Raw genomic sequence first — 21,239 nt, 5'->3', positions numbered from 1 at the left:
GCCCAGGCACCAGCATCAAAAGAAAAGAGGCAGAAGTGATCAGCATTATCTGATTGCGTTGAGTCAGTTTTACCAAACTGTGCTATGAAAACAAAATGTTCTTGCCCTCCTTGAGAAGTCAGTATCTGTTATTTAATGTGATTTTGAAGCAGATAGTCTGTGTAAAGTTTGCTATGTTGCTTATTGCTCAAAGATTCTTCTCTTTGCTTTCCCTTGTTTGGCAGCAGGAAAATCTGTATGCAGGCTAGATTTTTGGTGTTCCATTAATTTTACAGATGCCTTTATTCAGTTTCTCTCTTAATTTCTGTGTTACTTTACCCACTAAAATCAACAATGTGAGAGACTCTCTGGACCTGGGTAGACTTGGATCAGGTCCTTTTATTTAAAAAGCAGGTGTACAGATACTGAAGCTATGTCATTGGGAAGTGTGTATTTTGCCTTGCTAGCTGGTGGTGTTTCAATATAGCAGGTGCTTCATTAATGGCTAAAATTAACAAAGTATTTGCACAGATGTCCTGTTCCGTGGAGGAGTTATGTGAAAATGAAATTTCTACTCAAAGGAGCAGGCTTCTGAACAGCCCGTGTCCATTGCAGAGCACTGTTCTTTTTAAGAAGGAGTGGGCTGCCAAGAGCTGTTAGGACGTACGGTAGCTTTTCAACTCTATTTCTAGCAGTGGATGTTTCTAGTAGCTAGAGGCAGCACATTCTCTGTGTTGGCTCCTGTTTCAATTAATTGCAAGTCCAAACTAAGGAATTTAAGAGACACGGAAATGTCCTTGACTGATATCCAAGTTATTGGCTGCACTGGCCACAGATCAGGTTCTTCCATGCCAATAGCAGAAAAAGCAGAAGTCAAGTGTTTTCCTTAATGAAACTGGCACGCCAAGGCTATTTGCAATGCTGTCATAGGTACCTCTGCTTTCTTCTACTTCAGTGGTAATTCAGAGGGTCATATTCCTACCCATGCAAAGCGTAACCTGCACAAGTTAAGGCCCGCTAAGCAAGGAGTCCCAGTGTCTCATTCCAGTAAGCATATAAATATTTATACCACCCCAGGCTTCCTTTCATGCTGAAAAAAAAAAGGTAGTGCTTGTCTGCTGTTAAAATATATTACCCGGGAGATAAATGGCCTATCTCCGTAGGAGAAAGATAGATGAGAGCACTGGAAACTTGACCTTAATAGTGGTCAAAAGATCTGCCAAGTCCAGAGGGCCTTCCTGCTTGCTCAAAGTGCCTGCCAGTAACTAGTGTAGAGGTTGATAGTGCTGTGTTTAGCTATCAAGAGGTGAGATGATTAATTAAAAGCTGTAATAAATGTGAAATAAACATTCCTAGCATGTGTGTAGCGTAGGAGCAAATGGTGCTTCTGAAGAGAAAACTGAGGTATGGGAGAGTCTGGGCAAGTGACTTGCTCAAGGCCACGTATGGAGGGAGACAACGATTAACCTCTACAACACCTCTGGTGTTCTTCACCCTACTGATGTGCCTCTGCAAACACATAAATGTAAACATACAAATACAAAGTAAAGTAAATGCCAAGTAGGCAGCATCAGGAGGCTCTGGGATGAGGTGCCAGTGTCACCCACCTGAGCCTGAGCTGTGATTCTGCCACTGATCTACAGCAGTGCCCTGGGATGGCCTCTCATCTTCCCATCTATAAAGGGGGAGAGATGGCAACCCTGAGCTGCTCTGCTCCTTCGAGGCTGGTGCAGGCTTCTTAAGGCTGTGTAATGGTCTGGAAAAGTGCTGGCAGGTTTCATTGTTAATTGACAGTATGATGAAAATGTCACTTGAGTCAGCGTGCTGACTTTTAGGGACTCAGCTAGGGTGCTGCCTTGCTCTTCAATACATGCTGCTGTCACTTGGAGGCCCCTGGCATCCTCGTCCTCTTCTGCCACTGGCTGTAGATGGAGCACGCTGAGAGCTGCCTGGTTGTATTCCAGCAAGAATTAATTATTTCACAAACCATTCAGGATTCCAATAAATGAAGCATGCCATTATGTCATTTCAGAATAATATCGGTAGTGAAATCAGAACTTGTAAAACTGGGAGAATACATAGCACTTGTCTTTGTGCTTTGCTTTGTTCAGGTTAATTGTTGTTGCTTGCAGTATGATTAAAGGGCCTGGCTGAACACAAAATTATGTCATGCATAAGTAGGGTTTTAATGAAGCAATAATTCTTTCCTTAAAGTGAAATTATTTATAACAGATGATAGCCAAATAAAGAAATTCCCTATCCCTCCCCTTTTATGGAAATAATTATTATAGGCAATGAAAATCCAAATCGAACCTGACTGGCCTTAGTTTTGCACACTTTTTGTCCTTCCTGATAAAAGGGGTTGTTTTTTACTCTTCCTTGAAAATGATGAAAGGACAAAAAGAAGAGCCTTATGAGAATCTCACCACCAGGGTGCTGTATGCAGTTAATTTGCATACAGTTATCCAAGAGGGTTTTTTTTTTTTTTTTTTGGAAATAATTCTGCTTGGTGGGATGTTAAAGCAGGAACACTGTCTTCCAGAACAGACCATTGTTAATGTCCTTTCATTACAATATAGCTTTCGTTCTCCCTGTGCTCACTGTTGACTTGCTGCCAGCTGCTCCTGTATGTAAATGTGTATGGATACGCTTAAAACCCGTTCCCATATAGATGCTTTGTATGAACACAGCACCATCCATCACATGCATGCCCCATATATGCTGCAGTTTGCCATGTCAGTGAGCACAGGGAGATGAGTATCAGGGCTGTCTTAGAGGATGCCAGAGGAGAGACAGAGAGAAATGGAGAGATGTATGTTTGTATAAACCCCCTTGTTACTGAGTGGCTTTAATGCTTTGCCTGATTCTTGTTCTCGCGCTCCTTCTCTTTCGTTGCCTCTTTCATTGCAGCTTTTCATATATGTAGGCAACAACAACAAAAAAAACCAGGGCTGGCGAAATGGAAGATTACAATTATGCATCAGTATTCCTGTACTGTGTCTTCTCAGTACTGTCCCCTGGGAGTGTTACAATGAATATCTGACATTAATTGGCTCGGTACCTGTACGTCTGACCTTGCAGAAATTTAATAGATCAATTCTACATGTTGTTTACTGATAAAGAAAACTTCTTCAGGGCAGGGGCTGCGTCTTTGGACATGCCTGCACCCACTGACAACCAGAGGTGGCAGTCAGACTAAACCAGGTCTCAGAAATAAAATAATCGAAAGGGGGGACCGTAAAGGAGTTTCTCTCCCTTGTGCTGCCAAGATGTGTTCCTCAGAAAATTTTAGGCTACTCCCAGTCTTCGTTGCTGCTGAGTACTGTGCACTTGACACACACATGCAGCAACAGCCTCCTGCTCAGCAGGGCCAGCCGCCTTTGGGTGCTGGGGGCAGAAGGGGCGAGTCCCTCAGCCGAGCCTCAGCGGGCCCTGCTGCCGGGCGGCTGGTCCCCGAGTTAAAAAGTTGCCTTATAAGAAGGAGGGAGGGTTGCCCACGAAGCGTTTGGAGAGGGGCTTTTGTTGCGTGCCTGCCCCACCGCTTTTATTGCCTTTGTTTCAGGGCGGGAGGGAAGCTGTGCAGAACGTACACTCAGCCGGCACCGGAGCGCCGGGCAGCTCTCGGGCTCTTTTTCCCCGCTGCATTTGGCCGCTGGAAAATTCAATTTACCCCACCCCGGGGACACAGAAACCCCACATCCCCCTAGGAACCAGCGCAGGGCGCTGCCCCAAAGAGACCCCCCCCCCCCCGTTAACCCCATCCTGCCATTGGGGCCGAGCCCCTCGGGCAGGCACTGACCGCGACCTTTCCCCTTGTATTTATTTTTTTTTTTCCCTCTCCCCCCCTTTTCTCTCTCTGTGTCACGGCAGGCGGAGGATGGAGGCGGCGGCGAGCGGGCTCGGGAGGAGGCCGGCGCGGCGCTGGTGCTGCGGAAGGTGTGGTCACGCAGCCCGGCCCCCGAGCGGCGCGGGAGGTAAGGACGGGGCTGAGCCGGGCTCTGGGAGCGCTGTGCCGGGCCGGGCCGGGCCGGGCCGGGCTGAGCCGGGCTCCGCTCCGCTCCCAGGCGGCGGCGGCCCCCGGCCCGGGGCGCTGCGGGGCCGTGCGGGGCCGTGCGGGGCCATGGGCAGCGGCAGGGCGCGGGTGCCCGAGGCGCTGGCGGGGGAGCGGCCGCTGCCCACCTTCGACGTGCCCTACTTCAAGTACATCGACGAGGAGGACGAGGAGGACGAGTGGAGCAGCCGCTCGCAGTCCTCCACCGAGGATGACTCCGGGGACTCTCTGCTTTCCGACAGGTACGTGGTGGTGGCGGGGACGCCGGAGAAGATTTTGGAGCATCTCCTGAGCGATCTGCACCTGGAAGCGGCGCAGGACAAAGACACCGGTAAGGAGCGAGCCCCGACGGGACCCCCGGCCCTGGGGAGCTCTCCCGGGATGGGAACGGGGGGGAACGGACGGGGGGCGGCCCCGGGTACCCCCGGCTGGAAGCCGGCTGCAGCTTTTTGGGTACCCGCCGTGCAAACCGGAGGAGCAAAGAGAGGGCAACGAGAGCCTGCGGTCACCGGGAGGCGCAGCTCAGCAGCAGGCGGCTTGTGCATAGCTCGCTGGACGCGGCTGTAACCGCACAAGATGTTCCCCGAGCCCTAAAGCATCCCCCGGACCACTGGGTGAGCGCTGCAGCCCTACCGTGCTCCCCCTGAGTGCTTCGGCATGTTTTCCGTTTCATAAAGGCGGCTTCTAAATTTTCTCATAAGCCAGGATAACAGCGTGTGCAGCCTGATGCTCTACTCGGGTGTCTTCAGCCGGAGCCTGTAATTTGTTCCAGCCTGGAGCAATTATTATATTGATCGGGCTACTTGACATGCAGTTTAATTTTCAGCTGGATCTCTTGGCTATACGCACAGCTTGCTGTCACCAGAGCTGCTGTGGCAGTTTGTCAGGAGTGCCTGCAGCATGCAATTCCTAGCTAGTTTGAATGGAAGTAGCCAGGCTAGTGACAATTGCAGAGATCCCATCCCAAAATCACCAGGCTGCTGAGAGTTGCAGAGATCCCAAATTCTGAAGACCCAAGGAAGAGCTGGCTGGAAAAAGAGCCTGGCATTTGGCTGTTCCCAACAGGGTTAAAACGCATACTCCTGATGCCTGTATATCTCTCCCTCTACAAATGAGATTACTGAGAATAAACACACTTTAATCCTTTTAAGTGACTGAAAATATAAATAACGTCTGTGATTCCCAGAGGAACCTCAGGACTGGGTCCTCAGAACAAGCCATTAGTTTAATGTGGGACAATAGGCATATTCCTGGTGAAGATGAATGGATGCCCTGAAGAAATATACGGAGTGTCTGGTGGCGATATTATTATGATATTCCTAGTGCTGCTTTTGTCTGCCTAGACATTAATATTTAGTGCAGAGAGAGGCTCTGATTGTTTCTCTTGCAGAGATGCGGTCAGTCCAGCTCTGTGATTTACTTGAGCCAGCTCTTGGCAGCGCAGTGAGGGTCCTTCGTTGACCCTTAAGGTCAAATGTTAGATGCAGAATAAGTTCCCCCATGAATGTTTATCACCTGCACATTGATGGACATCAGCAACCCGCCCTCACGGACTGCTCCAGCTTCTTTTGTAAGCTCATAATCTTGCTGGAAAACAATGAGATTTTCACTAGTGTTATGCATTATATTTCAGAGGTTTTAAATACAAAGTGCTCCTTATGAAAAGCATTAGGTACTGAACATATCCTCACGTTTCCTACCTTTTCTTTTTTCCCCCTCTTTGCATCACCGGGAGGCAGTTCATAAACCTGTTCTTATTGTTAGGGAGAGGGGCTGGTAAAGTGCCTTCCAAACAAATGCTAAAGCCACTACTAGACTGGTTGTTAGCAGATGGCAGTGTATTTAGAGGCTGATTGGCTTCTCCTCACCTCTTCTTGCCTTATCACATCTCCTTTGAGAAAGAAGCAATTAGCTCTGTTCTGTGTCCAGGATTAGCTGGATCCCAGGGATGCAACAAAGTAGTTGTGTTTTTTTTTTTTTTTCCTTTTTTTTTTTTTTTTTTTTTTTTTTCCATCACAACGAAGTGTGGTAAACCTTGCCCGATGGCTCTCCACTTCCTTGTGTAGTTAATCTTTTTTTTTTTTAATTTATTTATTATTTTTTATTTATTTATTTTTTATTGGTCTGACTTTATTAATCTGGTAATATAGAATTTAAAAATAAAACCCTTCAGGAGTTGTTTCCCAGTGTTTGTGAGGTGGGTGCCTCCATGACAGTTTTGATCAGTCTGTTTTGCAGACTGGGTAGCAGCTGATGTAAGGAGGTATGGGATATTGGCTGTATAGTGAGCACATCTTTGCATGTGCACCTGAAGGCATCCTTCTGTGGTTTATCTGCTTGGATTTGCTGTCCTTTGCAGGTAGTTCTTGTAGTTGCAGGTTGGCCTATCTCCAAGGATGGTTGAGTTTCAGGGTCCTGCAAGTCTGTGTCTTCCCAGGCACAGCTTTGTGGAACATAAAAGAATGATGTTGCTGTACCCAGCTGCTGCTCCTGCTGTTGGTTTGCCAGTTGCAGGATGACTTCTTTGGCCTCCTGTTTTCCCTGCAGCCCCCAGCCGGGTTTGCTTATTTGTGCTGCATGGAATATGGGAAAGAGCAGTTGTCACATATGCTCGTGCATATGGGGCTGTTGTTCTGTTTGACCCTTTGCACTGATTCTCAGGGAGGGGTGCTCTGCATGTTTTCGTTCCCAGCTTTTGTATAGCAAATCGTAAGAGCAGCCCCTCAGTGGTCATAACAGCAAACATCCGCTGTCCCCTGGGGCTAGCATGGTCATGGAGCACCGCTTTTTGTATACACTGACATGGCTGAATGATGCTCCACGTATTGCTTCCAGCCACCCTCCATTTCCTAGGCCTAAGTCAGCAGGTAGCTGTTTGTTTTTTTGCTGGGAGATTTGGGGATGGTCTGGAGTATATTTAACTGTGGGCCAGCCCAGGCCTCAAGGCTCCTTTCAGCTGCCACTAAACCTGTAGTAAGATACCTTAAGCATTCTTCTTTCACAAGAGCTGCCAAAATATAGAGTTGGGGATACCTTCTCTCACCCAGCCTGAAGAGATTGAACACTGTTACAGCAACTGAGGATGCTAAATGGGACATTGCAGTGTGCACACCCAGACTAGCCTGTAGCTCGGATGCCTTCTGCTGGCAAGGATGTCTTGAAAGCCTGAGGTTTGCAAGACTCTTCAAGGTTTTGTACCTAATAACTGGTTAATGACAGGGTTTTTTGGTGATGTCTGTATTAGGCTATATTATATGTGAGTTTCTCTGGCACCATCTTAAACTACAAGTCCCAGTTTAAGATGATGCCACAACAAATCTACAGTCTTCCATCTCAAAGGGAGAAAGTTTTCATCTCATTGAGTTGCTATAAACTGTCATGTACCCCCAAAGAAAGCTGTTCTTTTTGTTTCCTACTGTGAGATGGCTGAAAATTTTTCTGTTTCTGTAACTAACAACTTTTTGAATCATTTCTGATTGTTGGAGTCACTGGGGGTGTCTGCTGAGTGCATAGTTTAGAGGGCAGTTGGAAGTTTTTAGAGTTGAACAGTAAGGCCCTTCATATATGTCAATATCCAAGCAGAAAATGCTAGGCATACCTCCTGGCTAATCCTCATCAAGGATGAGGATTTGAACGAGTAATCTCTGAGAGGCCAAATCTTAGCATCTCAGGATCTCTAATCCCTTCCTGATAACTAAAATTCTTCTTTCAAAATTGTTGTCTTTTCCTGCAAAAGCTTTTCTTTCCTGGACATGAGCAGCATTTCCTTTCCTGAATATTATCTCATCTAGTCTTCGAGTATCCTCTGTCTGGTTGCTATTCAAACATACCATCTTGCCTTGGAGTGATTGTGTTCAAGGTTTGATGGCCTCTGGAATGACCCATATTGGTACTTCCTCATGCCTGCCTGCATCCCACAGGCCATTTCCTTCGGTCCACTAGACCATTTCTCTCAAGCAGCTTAAGCTGAACATTGCTGAAACAGAAGATCATCTCCCCTCATCATGTCAAATGACACTACCTTCCTTTTAGCTCCCTATCATGGGATTCATTATTGGGGAGTGAGTAGGGAGACGAGACTGATTAGTGAAGGTCTTTGAGGGCAAGAAGCAGCAGGAGATCTGTAGAAAGGAAGTAAAAGAGGAATGATATGACTGGAACAACATGTGATGGTGTCCATCTTAACTGATGGATCTTTTTAATGGACTCAATGAAAAGGATTGTGGTGAAAGGAGAGGCATGATACTGTTGTCAGATGGGTTATTGCAGAAATTAGGATAGCAGGTGATGAAAACCTGGAGAAGAGTTAATGGGACAGAAAAAGAGGGTGAATCCTCATGACCTAGCTAAAATAGGTGTGGAAAGGTGTAATCTGAATGTCTTCAGAATAGGGAGGAAAGGAGTAATGACCTTTGTACCATGCTGTGCCATTTTATTTGGAGCTGTAGATGGTCCTGGGATTAGTGGGAACTCTTCCCTCACACAGAAGCAGTTGGAGATTTCAGATCATAACCTAGCATGCAGGAAATGTTCTCAGACCATGCCTATTTGTACTGGAAGTGCTACCTAAATAAAGGTTACCTTTGTTTAATCCATTGCTTCTACACTTGGACATGTAGTGCTTTGATGTTGCGTAAGGCACCTTCTGAGGAACTATATGTGACTTTTTAGGAGAATGGTACTGTCTTATACAAGCAGTCATAGTCAGAGAACTGCTAAATGGTGCTGCCAAAAAGGGTTACAGCGCTGCCTCTCTCAGGTATTGTCTTTTATTTAATAATCCTAGAAAAAAAAATCTGATTGCTTTTTGTTTCTTTGTTGTAAAGAATGTTCTTGCTCACTATGCCTTGTTCCTGATGAGTAAAAGGTGTCATAAAGCGTACTCCTGTGACTGCCACAAAATCAACAGAAGTATATCTGATGCATGGGGGACTAATGTCAGGGAGAGTAAATATTTGCCTAACAGTTTGTGATCCTATTTTCCAGCTTTTAGTATGGAGAAAATAGAATTCTGCTGGCCCTATCTCTCGCTAGTCATTTGTACTGAAATGCTGTCTGTCGTCATTCTGACCATCTTTGTAAACTTTTCCCCAAAGTCTTGGGAAAATTGGGTGAACTGAAGTGACTAAATGCATATTACTGTCATGCCTGTATTGAGGAACAGGAGTTTAGCAGAGTTAATGTGCACGGAGCAACGTCAGTGTGACAAGAGCAGAAAACTGAAGCAATCGTTTATCTCGGTGTTCAGTGCGAGGAAACTCAGGGAGGTTCCTGGGCAGGACCATTTCTTCATGCACAATGAGTCTAAGCTGTCTCAAATTGAACTGTCAGTAGAAGTAGGTTTAGAATAAATCAATAAAATGAATAGTTACAAATCACTGGGATCAGATGTTACTCCCCAAAGACTTCTAAAGGAACTCAGATATGAAATTGCTGAACTCCTAACAGTGCCGTGTAATCTATCATATAAATCAGCTTCAGTGGCAGAGGAAGGTGGGAAATGTGATGCCAATTAAAAGAAATAGTTCTATTTGGGGAGCATCTAAGCAATAAGGTTGTCATTTTACCAATCCATTATTCCAGCATAAACTGATGCTACAGCTACATCTGAAAGCAGCAGCTCAGCCCTCCGCAACCACTCATTGCTGCTGCCGCACCAATCCCTCTGCTGTGCTGGTCCAGCCTGCTGTGGACCCTGGCTGACACCAACCCAGGAAATACTAAATTACTGGTTTTAAGACTGATCATTTTCCTGATCCACTGAATCTTTCAGAGGCACAAGCTTTGTCCCTGCCACAAGGGAGAGGGCTGCACAGAGTGGGAAAGAGGTGAGGGCAGCAGGAGGGAAGGACCTGTCCCTCTAGCAGCTGTACTTACCAGAGTTGAAATTACCTGCTGAACATGGCTCAGATTATGGCTTTCCACTGGGAAACTGGGTAGCATTCCCATAAAAGCAGAAGGAAGAAATGCATGCAGGATTATGGCGCTGAGGGAAAGGAAAGGTAAATTGCCAGTGATCAAAATGGAGAGAAGTTGCTGGTGGAGACTGGGGTGCTGCTGAGTGGGATGAAAGCTGAGCTAACTGAACGTACTGATAATGTTAACTTGTTAACTGGTTGAGGATCTCATGATAAATGAAGGCATGGCTTCATTTTTGGTGGCCATGCAAGGTTATGTTCTTGTATGCCCTGTTATCCCTGCCTCTGACCACCTGTTTGAGCAGTCACATCATACTGTCATATTGACAAGCTTTACTGGGCTGTCTCTGAAAGGTAGGTTAGATCAGGAAGCAGATCCAACTCAAAAATAGCCTCATGAAAGTAATAAGAATTGGGCAATGTGACACTGGGAATACGAGTTGGGAATGGGCCCACTCAAACCAGCCCTGTGGCTGAAGAAAGATAAAAGGAGTAAAAGTCTGCACAACTGGGTTATGAAATTGCAGATGAGATTCAAGTTTGATAAAGGCAAGGTAATGAATTCTCTAACATGGAGAAAAGGAAATCCTTATCATCCGTATTCAGCAGAGGTGCTGAAATAGCAAGTACCATGCAGAAAATAGGTCTTTGGAGACAGTGTAGATAGTTCTTGGAAAATTCTGTTCAGCATTGATGAAAAAGGAAAATGATATTTGGGGCAATTAGGAAAGAAGACCAGCAAGAACCATAGTTACACTATTGTGTAACTCAATGGTATGTATCATCTGGTTCCTTCTTCTCCCATGGCTCAGAAAGGTTGTAAATGAACTAGAAAAAGCATGAAAGGGCAGCAAGGGTGAGTAGAAGTATAGATTAAATGTATCTGAGACTAAATAGTCTAGGGCTGTTCAGAATATGAAAGCAGTATCTGCAAAGGAGGGGATATGGTGTGGTCTATAAGACCATGGCTTACGTGGGGAAGGTGAATATGGAAAAATTATTCATTGCTTATAATTAGGAAGTCTTTTGTAATACAGTGAAATTTTTGGTTTTATAAGTAGTAAGGAACTTGGTGGTGGTGATTTTTTTTTTGTTTGTTTTGTTTGTTCTTTAATATGATGCACAAATAAACTGTGAAACTGTTGTGAGTATTTTGTGGAAACCAAGGTCTGGAAGGGTTTGAAAACAAATAAGGCACAGTCATAGCAAAAAATCCAAAACTTCAGTGATGTGAATATAACTTCTATTTGGGAAGTCTACACTGCCAGTTGCTGGAAGTTTGGAGGGTATAACGGAGAGAGAAAGACAAATAGGTATTAGTCATTTTTTGTATTTTTGTGTTGCTGTAATTTTCTTCCTCTGGACATCCTCTATTGGCCCCTGTCCAAGACCTGTTTCTGTTTTTTGGGGATCCTTGATCTGACTGGGTGCTTGGCATGTAGCACATTGCAGTTTGCAAGCAGTGGATCAGAATTTAAGGTTATATATACATTATAAGGCACTGGTTCCTGCGGCTGGGTTAGCTGAGCAAGGTACTAGCTCAGCTGGCAGAAGAGGGTGAGCAGTTTTTTGCTAAGTTGAGTATGCTGAATGGCCCAGTGGTGCCTGGAGCTGGGACCAGGGAGGCATGAACCCTGTGCTGGGACCAAGGCACTGGCTTCTGCTCAAATAGGGAGACGTGACATCCTCTGTTGGTCCACCTGGTCACCATCATGTAGCCTGTTCTCCTCTGATATACTTGGTTTGACCTTGGGCCAAGCAGATATATCGTCATAGGAAACTATATTTTTTCTCTTTGCTGGGGTTATTTTCTGTCACATTAGTGAGCTGAATCAGCCTGCAGAAGGAGTGTCGTGTCTGGGATTCACTACAGACAGCGTGTCACACGCTGCGGTGCCTAGGCTAATAGGAAATGCCAGCAAGGGGAATGTGTCAAAGATACCGTCTCCTGGCAGGAGTTCATGCAGTTATTTCTGGGAAGTGAGGATGCAAAGCCTGAAAAAGTCTGTTGCTTTTTTTTTTTTTTTTCCTCCATTTGCGCTCAGGAACTAGTTTAGGTCAGTCTCTTGGAAAGGCAGATAATGATAAATGCTGCTCCTGGATTGTTGCACCGTTGTATACAGTGAGGTCTAAAATCCTTAGCCCTCTGCTCACACTGGGCAATTTCCTGCTCATGATGCTGTGGGCAGACACTTCTGTCTGCTCCCTTGTTTCCATGAACCCAGCCTTCCTGCTGCACGGTTTCCTGAAGTCAACCTGGGAATGATGCCCATCCTGTTGTCTCAGCAGTCAGGGCTCTCTCCGTAGAAGCTGGTGGTATTTTACAGTTCATCACCTCAAACAATGTTCATACGGTAAGCCTAATTAGCAAAGCAGACCCTTTCGAGGAGGGAAAGTAACCAAGGGTAGCCATCAAGCAAACGCATGGTTTCAGTGTGCCCAGGAGCACCTAGGCACCTCATGCACCTAAATAAACTTTTGGTATCCTGTGCAAGAATAGTTTTGGTGGGAGATGGTAGGGCCCCAGTTGTTTCATGTATTTTGTGTTTTAGGTAAATAAGATCATAATATCTTTAGTTTCTCAGACTTTTCCCTCTACTTCTGTGGTTCATTATAGCTAGTTGTCACCTTTTGCTATGTGAGAAAGTGATAAGGAAACACCATAAAAGCCTAGTGTAAAATAATTTATTATGAAGATGTATATTTTAAGTACTGTAAGGGGGCTTGCTGATCTTTGTGATATAAGTAGAAAGGAATTGACAAGCACATGTCTAGCAGGAGAACTTTTTAGGGGTGAATAATTTTCTTCCAACAGTGAAAGATGCTCTTTTTGTTTTTAAGTTGTAAAAGGCAGAATATGTTAATTCGTTGTACTGCAGAGTGGACTTGGATGATGTAAACATTTTGATGAGTTACCTGTGAGACAGGTTGCTTTGACACTGGGAATTTGGTAAAATTTCTAGAAAACCAAGTATGGCCCTAAAGAGTTTTAATCAGATACTTGTAAGATCATTCTTGCCCTAATGTCATTGGAAGTCTAGGAAATAGAAATGAATTACCAAACCAATGGAGTAAATGTTTCAAATATGTGGATGGTCATATGTATCTTCAAATTAATATATACATTACGTAGCTGAGATTGTAGAGAGACATTTGTATATTTGAGAAATATTCTTTTGGAAATTTTTTTCAAAATGGTACTTTTGATCATTGTTGATTGCCTTGTGTTGTCAAGCCAAAAAGTGAGTATGAAAGGGATAGAAAAATCCTTGCATGGCTTTATTTTATAGAAGTGCTTGTATTTTAGCGATGAAAGAGTAGTAGATGTTGCCCCTTAATGTACTCCTTAGCCTGAATCTTTTTCAAATAATTCAAGAGTGGCTGGTCAGAGTCAAACCTAGCAGAAGTAAGTAGTGTTCTCAGATCTGATGGTTAGGACTGAGGGCCATATGGACAAAAATGAAAACTGAATTGCTGCACAGTATTGGTACCAAAGAGATCTCTCTTGACAAGGCAGATGTCGTCTTAGAATGCCAGCCAGTTGGGTTGATTCCCTGTTTGGCTTAAATGCTATACAGAAGGTCTGCTCAGTTTGACAGCTGCAAATTTGGAGGCAAAACATGCCAGATTTCTTCTGTTGCAACCCATGTCATGCCCTGCAGATGCAGACCAGAGTTCAGCCCCTTTAAGTACACAGCACAGTGCAACATCGTCTGCTGTAGCCATCCTCCATTATCTGTCAACTGGAGGGGAATGTGAGCCTTGTCCCCTGGGAGGCTGGGCAGAAGGAACAGAGGAGACAGGACCATGTCCTAGGGATCCATAAGGATGTCTAAGCGAAGAAGGTCAACGCTGACGTGGACTTGATGCAAAGATGCGGCCAAATGGTCAGATGAGTCTAAACTGTGCTCTTACTTGTTTCCTGCCTACTTGGGCTCAGTTCCCCTGCAGCAACAGATTTAAACCACTAACAAGAAATATATGAAGGGAGAGACAATCCCTACAGTGAAACTGACCTGATTTTCTAGGTCCTCTCAGCACCCACATACAGCCCTGTCTTCAGGTTTTCCTAGAATGTGGCTCAAGAAGTTGACTAATTCTAAAACATACAGTTATCTCGAAGCTATGGTTTCCACTAGAGAAGAAGTGAGACGTGATTAATAAGGGAATGTCTCTTATTGCAGCCACTGATTTGTTGGGGGTGGTGGAAGAGTGAAGTGTTTCTTTAAGTCTGAAATAAACAAAGTATTACTGACCCTTTAAGGAGCAGCAGCAGATTGTGTGTGGGTTGGCAGGTTGTTTAACAGTGAGAGTAGGAACTGGAAAGGCAAAATCAAAATATCAGCATTGCTGCTTCTTGTGTTGTATCTGCACATCCTGTTCCTTCAACAGGAGCCACCAACCATGCAGTCCTTTGGGAACCCCAGCCACGGAGCCCTTCACCACAAGTCCCGCATCTTCCCTCAGTATTTACTCACCCTCCTCTGTGGTTGTCCTCCTTTCCTCCCTTTTCATTCTCAAACCCTGATCTTCAGCCTCTCACTGCTGCAGTCTGTTGAAAGCTGGCTGATATTTTCAGTGCTCTCTTTGTGTGTTCCTCTCCCACATCACAGCAATTCACCGCCTGCCGACATAAGTAGGGTGTTTGTACATTAATGACTCCTGTCGTGCTATTAGCACTTTGTGTGATGGCTGCTAAGTAGAAAGCTTGTCTGCAGAACAGAGCAAAGCCATCGTTCCTGAGATCTGCCTCTGTGTAAAATTGTAAATCTTGGATATGGTTCTCTGAAAGATTTTTTGGGGAAGATGACTGCAAAGGTGGGGGAGTTTTCTTGTAGGAATACTGAAAACATAAAATCTTGAACTGCTCACTGCATTTTTGCGTTCAAGAATACAGTTCATGCACTGTCTTCAGGCTTTGAATTCCAGTGTTTCCAGTGCTCAATGTCACTACAGCACAATGATTTTTTTGTGAGATTAACATTTTCTGAGGAATATAAAGAGCGTGTTCATTCCCCGCCCACAGGGTGGAAGGATGGATTCACTGGCAGACTGAAGACCTGTGCTTTGAGGCTGTGTGTGAAAAAGCTGAAAGAAATCTGTTCTTCAAAGCTGCTTTTTTCCCCTTGTGAACTAAATTTACTCTCATGCTGTTAATTCCTCCTTCCCCCGCAATCCTCCTTAACATGCCCTCAGTTCAAACAGTTTCACGGTATTATGGAAGTAGTAGCCTTGGTCTTTTCGTGAGCAGGACCAGGGCTGTTTTGGATGATAGCCAAGCTACAATTATTGTTACTTCACTAAGCTACCTATCATATGCCCTTTTATTACCATTCGGTGATACTTTGCTGTACAGTATGCTGATGCGGTTGTTCTCTTTCCAACCGTTCACTTTAGCATTTTCTATAAATCCCTGTGCTCAGAGGACACCCAGGTATATTAAGAACAAAAAGCCATGGCCAAGGACCTATTTATGAGCCATTAATTGGAACAGATTTCTGGTTATTTCCATATGCGTAGTGCCTGATGAAGCTTTCTGCAGGCTCTTAAGACCTCCCTTAAAAAGTGCTCCCCTTAGCTGGATTACAGCAGCAAATGCCTGTGCTTGTTCTACAGTTGAATAAACACTATTGCATGAGAACTCTTGTCTGTGGGATAGGCATGCTGGTGCCAGACAAGTTTTCACCCCACGTAACGCAGTTCCATAGCGGTGACTGCGATGTCCTGATTCAGACTGCTGCTGCTTCTCTGTTTCATCCTCCACAAAGTTCTGTCCTCGCTCTTCCTATTTCCTTTGCAACATGCTCTGGATTATGAAGTGTGATGGAGCTCGGCCATGCCTTGCAGTAGCTCTGACTGGTGCTCTCTCTACCATGACTGAGTTAAAAAAAAAAAAAAAAGGGGAAAGAGCATCTGTGACAAAACTTACTTGCAGCCATATTGGCTTCATGCTGGATGTGGTTGGCTGGTATTCTGATCTGGTTTATGTTATCTTGCTGTTGTTTTTTATTTTAACGGGCAATCCAGAAGATCAGCTATTGGATGTAGGAATAGATGGTTGTAATCAGAATAGTTTAGTGAAAGCTGAGGTGCCTGTCTAACCAGGAAATAATGGAACAGAGAGCACTTTGCATAAATTCAGAAACTTTACGAGCTTACAAGTTTGTGTTGATGCACAATGCAGGCTTTAAATTGCTACAGCTTTTGCAAAAGGAAAGGCTTGATCTGGTTTTGTATCTGCTGGGATATATGGCACCTTTTAAGGGAGTTTGTGTGGCTGGCATTGAAGACAGTTCTGCATGTTTTTTTTAAGACAATTTTGATCCTTTCACAGGTTGAAATAGGAGTAGAATTACACCACTTTGGCAGCCAAAGGTTTCTCATGATGTGTCAGTTGCACTCATGGACTATAGCTGCTTCTGGCAGAAAGCTTTTCAGAATAGCATCAGTTACTGCAATAAAGTAAATTGGTATTCCCATCTCTCAGACAAGGGGAAAAATACCTATGTGAGTTGTAGCTGTGGCAGTAGCTCACATAGCGTCTCCTGAGTCAGACTGAGATTGTGAGATGACCTTGTCTCAGTTAAAAATGCTTGTGAGATCTTTCCGACACCAAATCAGTACTCTTTCTCTGAAGTAAAAATGTGATGGCTTGTTTTCAAGGGCACTGAAGGGAAAGAAATTGGGGGGTGGGAGGATAGGAAAAAATAGATCAATGCAAATAAAATGGCAGCATTGATGGATCTAATTTTGATGGAAGCTATAGTATAAAACTTATACATTCTTGTGACAACAGTTGGGATGAATTGTGATTTTATTCCTTTGTTTGAGTTTGAGTTTTGATGGAGATATAAATTACCAAATTAGGAATGTAATCATGAAGAAATCATGCTGTCTAACCCAGGGTTGCTGGAGATTATACCTCACCTTCTACTGCTTTTCAATTTATTTCCTTTTTTTTTTGCACTCTGTGTCCCCGCATGCTGCTATCCCTCCTCCTCCTGCCCACCATGCCCTACCAATTCAACAACCTGCTTTTCTTTAACCTCCCCCCACCCTCATTTCTTAGGATTTGGGGTTTACAGCATATCTGTAGGAACCGCTGCAGCTACAAACAGAAATCCAGATACTGGTTTTGTTCTTTCTCAGTCATGACTTCAGAGCCCCAACATCAATACAATAATGAAGCCTTTGTTGGGTTTCATTCCCCACCCCAAAGCGAGCCTTGTCTGTGCGATTTTGTTTGTTGTTACTGTTAGTACAGCATACGGGATGCACGGCCACAAGCTGGAAGCAGCAAACAAACAACAGCAGAAAACAGCCACAAACAAATAGCATTTGTAGGATCCTCTTGTCACGGGTTTTTCTTTCAAGTCCTCAAAGCAGCAGTGAGCGTATTGTGATGTTTTGCGTGCCCCAAAGCACGGAAACCACAAATAATGGGCAAATGAAAATATTTAGCCTCTCTAGGTGACTGCGTTGTATCCCTGTACTGTGCTTCCTCCATCTCATTTCCATCCCACTACGTGCTGCGCTGCAGGCCCCTTGTTGTCCTCTCTGCCCTCTGCGTCCTGTACACCCCTGCCCTTTGGCCACCTGAAGCTTGGCATGGGCAGAAGCCCCCAAGCACATATGTGGAGTTTTTGGGGTCTGGGTTGTCAGTCCTGGGAGCGTTAAGGAGGAAAGGACACTTTGCCTGCAGCCTGCTTGCGTTGCAGCAACTTGTGCTCCAGGCTCTCCCTGGCTCTGTGGGGACCAGCTTGCCTGCCCAGGCCTGCTGGATGGGAGGGCCTGCACCAGCAGAAGCACGGCCTATCCCCATGTGTTCCCAACCCCTTCAGTACTCCCAAATATTTCTCTTCTCTTGCAAAGCAGCAAAAAACATTTTCCTGAGTTCAATGTGCTGTTGCTGGCTTAAGGGAATTTTTCCTACTCTCTTCAGTCTAATGGCCCCTCTCCCTAGGCAAAAGTTTCAGCACATCTCATGGGTTGCTTATGGAGCTTCTGTAAATATTTTGAACGGTGTTTTTTTCTTCTTTTTATTTTTTCTTTGATGTCTGCATGCAGATTCTGTTAGTGTTAATGAGTCAGATCTTCATATTCAGTTGAGGGTTTTGACATGCGGATGGGCCGTAGGGCATTTGATTTAACATCTCAGTTTAAAGGACTGGAAATCTGTTCAGGGAATCCAGGTTAGTAGATGCAGTTTGGGAAGTTAGAGCTATGTACTTGATTACAAAGAGTGATAAATATTCAATAGCAGTTTTATAAAAGCATCCGAAAGACATGAAAACACCATCAGCTTTGGAGGAAACTGCTGTACTGGGTTTTCTTGACAAATGGAGAGAATTCAGTGCCTCCTAGAAAGTATTGTCGTATAGAATTTAACAGCAAAAGGCCAGAACAGTTGCCCAAAGCCTCATTATTTCTGGGATTAGCAGAAGTGCCTGCTCCTTTTCTGAAGTCCTCTAGAAGAAGGGGAGTCCTAGGCATCAACCAGGGCAGAGAGGCTAGGGAGATCCGTCATTAGACCACATACAAGCTCAGTTGAGGTCAATGTTTGTGAGGATTTGGCTTGTGGACTCCTGGGATCTCTGAAAGGAGTTAGTGTAAAATAAGCCCGTTGCCTGTGTGCTGTAGGGGTATTGTCGCTTACGATAGGAAATGCTTAGAATCACTGAAATGAAACCAAACATGGTAACTTAGAACAACCACCAACGTCAAAGGCAGTGAAGAGCATTGGCTATAAAACCCCACTTTGTGTAACCAACTGCAGGGAAAGGCAGTCTACGTATTCAAACCCCAAACTGAACAGAAAAAAGGCAGCTTCTGTATTTATCTTAAAATAATTCAGTGATGTTAATGGTTTTTGGATGTTCTTATTTCAAATGGGAAGTAAATGCACCGCTTACCCTGCTAATCTGTGAATCCAGACATTCACAGCTTTTGGTTTGACTACTCATGATTTATTTACTTTTTAAAATTCAGACATAGTTATGTGCGTGATGATTTATTCCTCCATGTAATTGGATACAGTGATTAAATGAGCTTGCATATTGTACTTCATTGTCCTTCTGGGATGTGGACTGCTATGTCTTTGAAGCAGCAGCTCCTAATAGAATTGATTCCAACTCCTGTATATTTACTGTAACTGCTGATGTGTTTCTGAAAAATGATTTTGAAATCTGCTTTTAAATGTATGCTTTTCTATAGGAGGTATTTAGCTAGCTGAAGAGATGTATGTAATCCTCAGTCTTCCTTTAAGATGCCTTGCTACCTTCTCCTGCAGGGACTTTCAACAAAAGTAAACACATGCTTACTGCTATATGAGCTGAAAGAAGCTGTCGGCTACCAGGCTGTGCCTGTGGACAAGTTCTTGCAGTCTGTTTGAGGAGACAGACATCATGTAATTGGTGATTTTCTGCAGAATAACTAGGAATAGTATGGAAAGGATATTGCTTCTCAGTGGGGGAGAAAAAAAAAAAGGATTTTTGTAATTGGCCTTAATAACCAACTAAATAAGTAAAGCAGTTTAATGAGAAAAAAAATACAAAAACAACAACACAGCTATTCGCAGAAACAAATGCAGGAATATATTGAGTAGCCATTTTACATATACATGGGCATTCAGCAGCCACACTGTCTGTGGCTGGTGCTATGCAAGCAGGAGAGTGCTCTGCCCTGGGAATTTCTAGGCTGCACTAAGGCAAGATACAGCAGCCTAGTGCAGCAGAGATGAGAAGAGCAGCAATAGGCCACCTTGTTAGAGAAACTGAGATGGACACAGTTTGCAGAATTTTAAATAAGGAGAATATCTCAGTGATACTAGTAGTCCCAGTGCTGGAGATGGTATCTTTTAATCAAAGAAACAGTCCTACCAGGAGCAGCTTGAGGCAGTATGACTTCATCTCTTCTGACTGAGTTTTTTCATGTCTGAAGACATAGCTGTTCTTGCATGCAGCCTTTACTTGAATGAGAGAATAATTTGACTCTCTTCTACAGATGAACTTGATTTCATTATTTGTAACAACTTATTATCTTTGAGAATTTGCTGCCCCTGTCCCAAATTTAGTTGAAATTTGTTAACAATTGTGTGAGCTTTGGTCATCCCTTAAGGAACAATAAAGAAAATGACATTCTGAAGAAAATTATAATACATTTAATGTGTTGGAAAGGTGTTGTAGAAGTTGTGCTGTTGTTAGCCGATTTGATTTGAAAAGGGTTTGGAAATTTGAAAGTGAAAGGCACTTTGCATTGAGTTCACTTTCTGAATTTGATAAATTTGGTGGCTTTGGCTCACTGGCAGGAGGCCAAATGTTCAGGTGTTCTCTGCATGTTACCCAGGGTTGATGAGCAGGGCAGGAGTAAGGACCCTGGGTTCGTCATCTCAGCTTTGGCAAGTACCTCCTGCCACAGCTGGTGCTGCTGCCGAGCCCTTGCATGCCTCCCCTTCTGGAACACTTTAAAAATACTGGAAAAATAAGGCTCATATGTTTTGTGAAAACCATCCTGGCACTTCTGGACAAAAAGAGCTATAGAAATGAGAGATGGTAACAAGTGCTAGTCACTGCCAGTTGTTGTGTAGTGGTGAAACATGGTCAATGAGCCTATGAGCAAAGAGGCCCCGATTAATGCAATGTTATATCTATTATTGAAGTTCATTATTTTTTTTTTAATCCTAAACACTGCATTAGATTCGAGTATGCTTGTGCAGGAAGGTACAATTTGCATCTCAGCCAAGGAAATTCCTTTGTGCCCCATGGAAATCCACAGAACAGCTGGCAGGGTGGATGAAGGGGGAAACAGAACAATTTCTACAGGATAGAGAATGTATCTGTTGTGTTAGATGCTTTACAGGTTGTGCATGAGAGATAGTGTCACAAAAGACTTGAAAAAGAAGGATACAAAAGAAAAAACTGTCTTTAAGGAGTGCAAAGTTATGTTTATCTAAGAGTTGTTTTCTGATTGTATTTTTTTATAACTAAGTTGTTAAGTAGCACTAAAAAATCTGAAATAATGGCAAAAGTGAGTATTCACCTTTAGAAAATCACCCCACTGGATTTTCATCAAGTATTTGCTTAATATCCCCACTTTCTAACTTTGAAGAATCATGTATATAAGTAGCCAAAGGTCCATGTGCAGTAACACAGTTCTGCTGCTGCAGGGAATAAAATAGCTGTGCAGGTATTTTAATGCTCACAAGCAGCTTTACAACAAATAATGTATATTCCTTGTGTCTCACCTACCCCTGTGTGATCTTTAAACAGTGCAAAAGGGAACCTTTTTCTTTT

The 21,239-nt window shown here is 43.9% G+C and overlaps 1 protein-coding gene across 2 annotated transcripts in view; it reads left to right on the top strand.

The window, feature by feature from the left end:
* Positions 1-21,239, top strand: part of RAPGEF5 (Rap guanine nucleotide exchange factor 5) — a 128,182-nt gene that overhangs the window by 59,829 nt on the left and 47,114 nt on the right. For both annotated transcript variants that reach the window (XM_032181219.1, XM_032181220.1), the window contains 2 exons: positions 3,850-3,953; positions 4,273-4,361. In XM_032181219.1, coding sequence (XP_032037110.1) covers positions 3,850-3,953; positions 4,273-4,361 — 193 coding nt within the window. The remainder of the gene's footprint in view (positions 1-3,849; positions 3,954-4,272; positions 4,362-21,239) is intronic.

Source organism: Aythya fuligula, chromosome 2, assembly GCF_009819795.1.
Source record: "Aythya fuligula isolate bAytFul2 chromosome 2, bAytFul2.pri, whole genome shotgun sequence".
In the NCBI taxonomy this organism is placed as follows: Eukaryota; Metazoa; Chordata; class Aves; order Anseriformes; family Anatidae; genus Aythya; species Aythya fuligula.
Note: the sequence above shows the minus strand (reverse complement) of the source record. Positions and strands in the feature narration are given on the sequence as shown.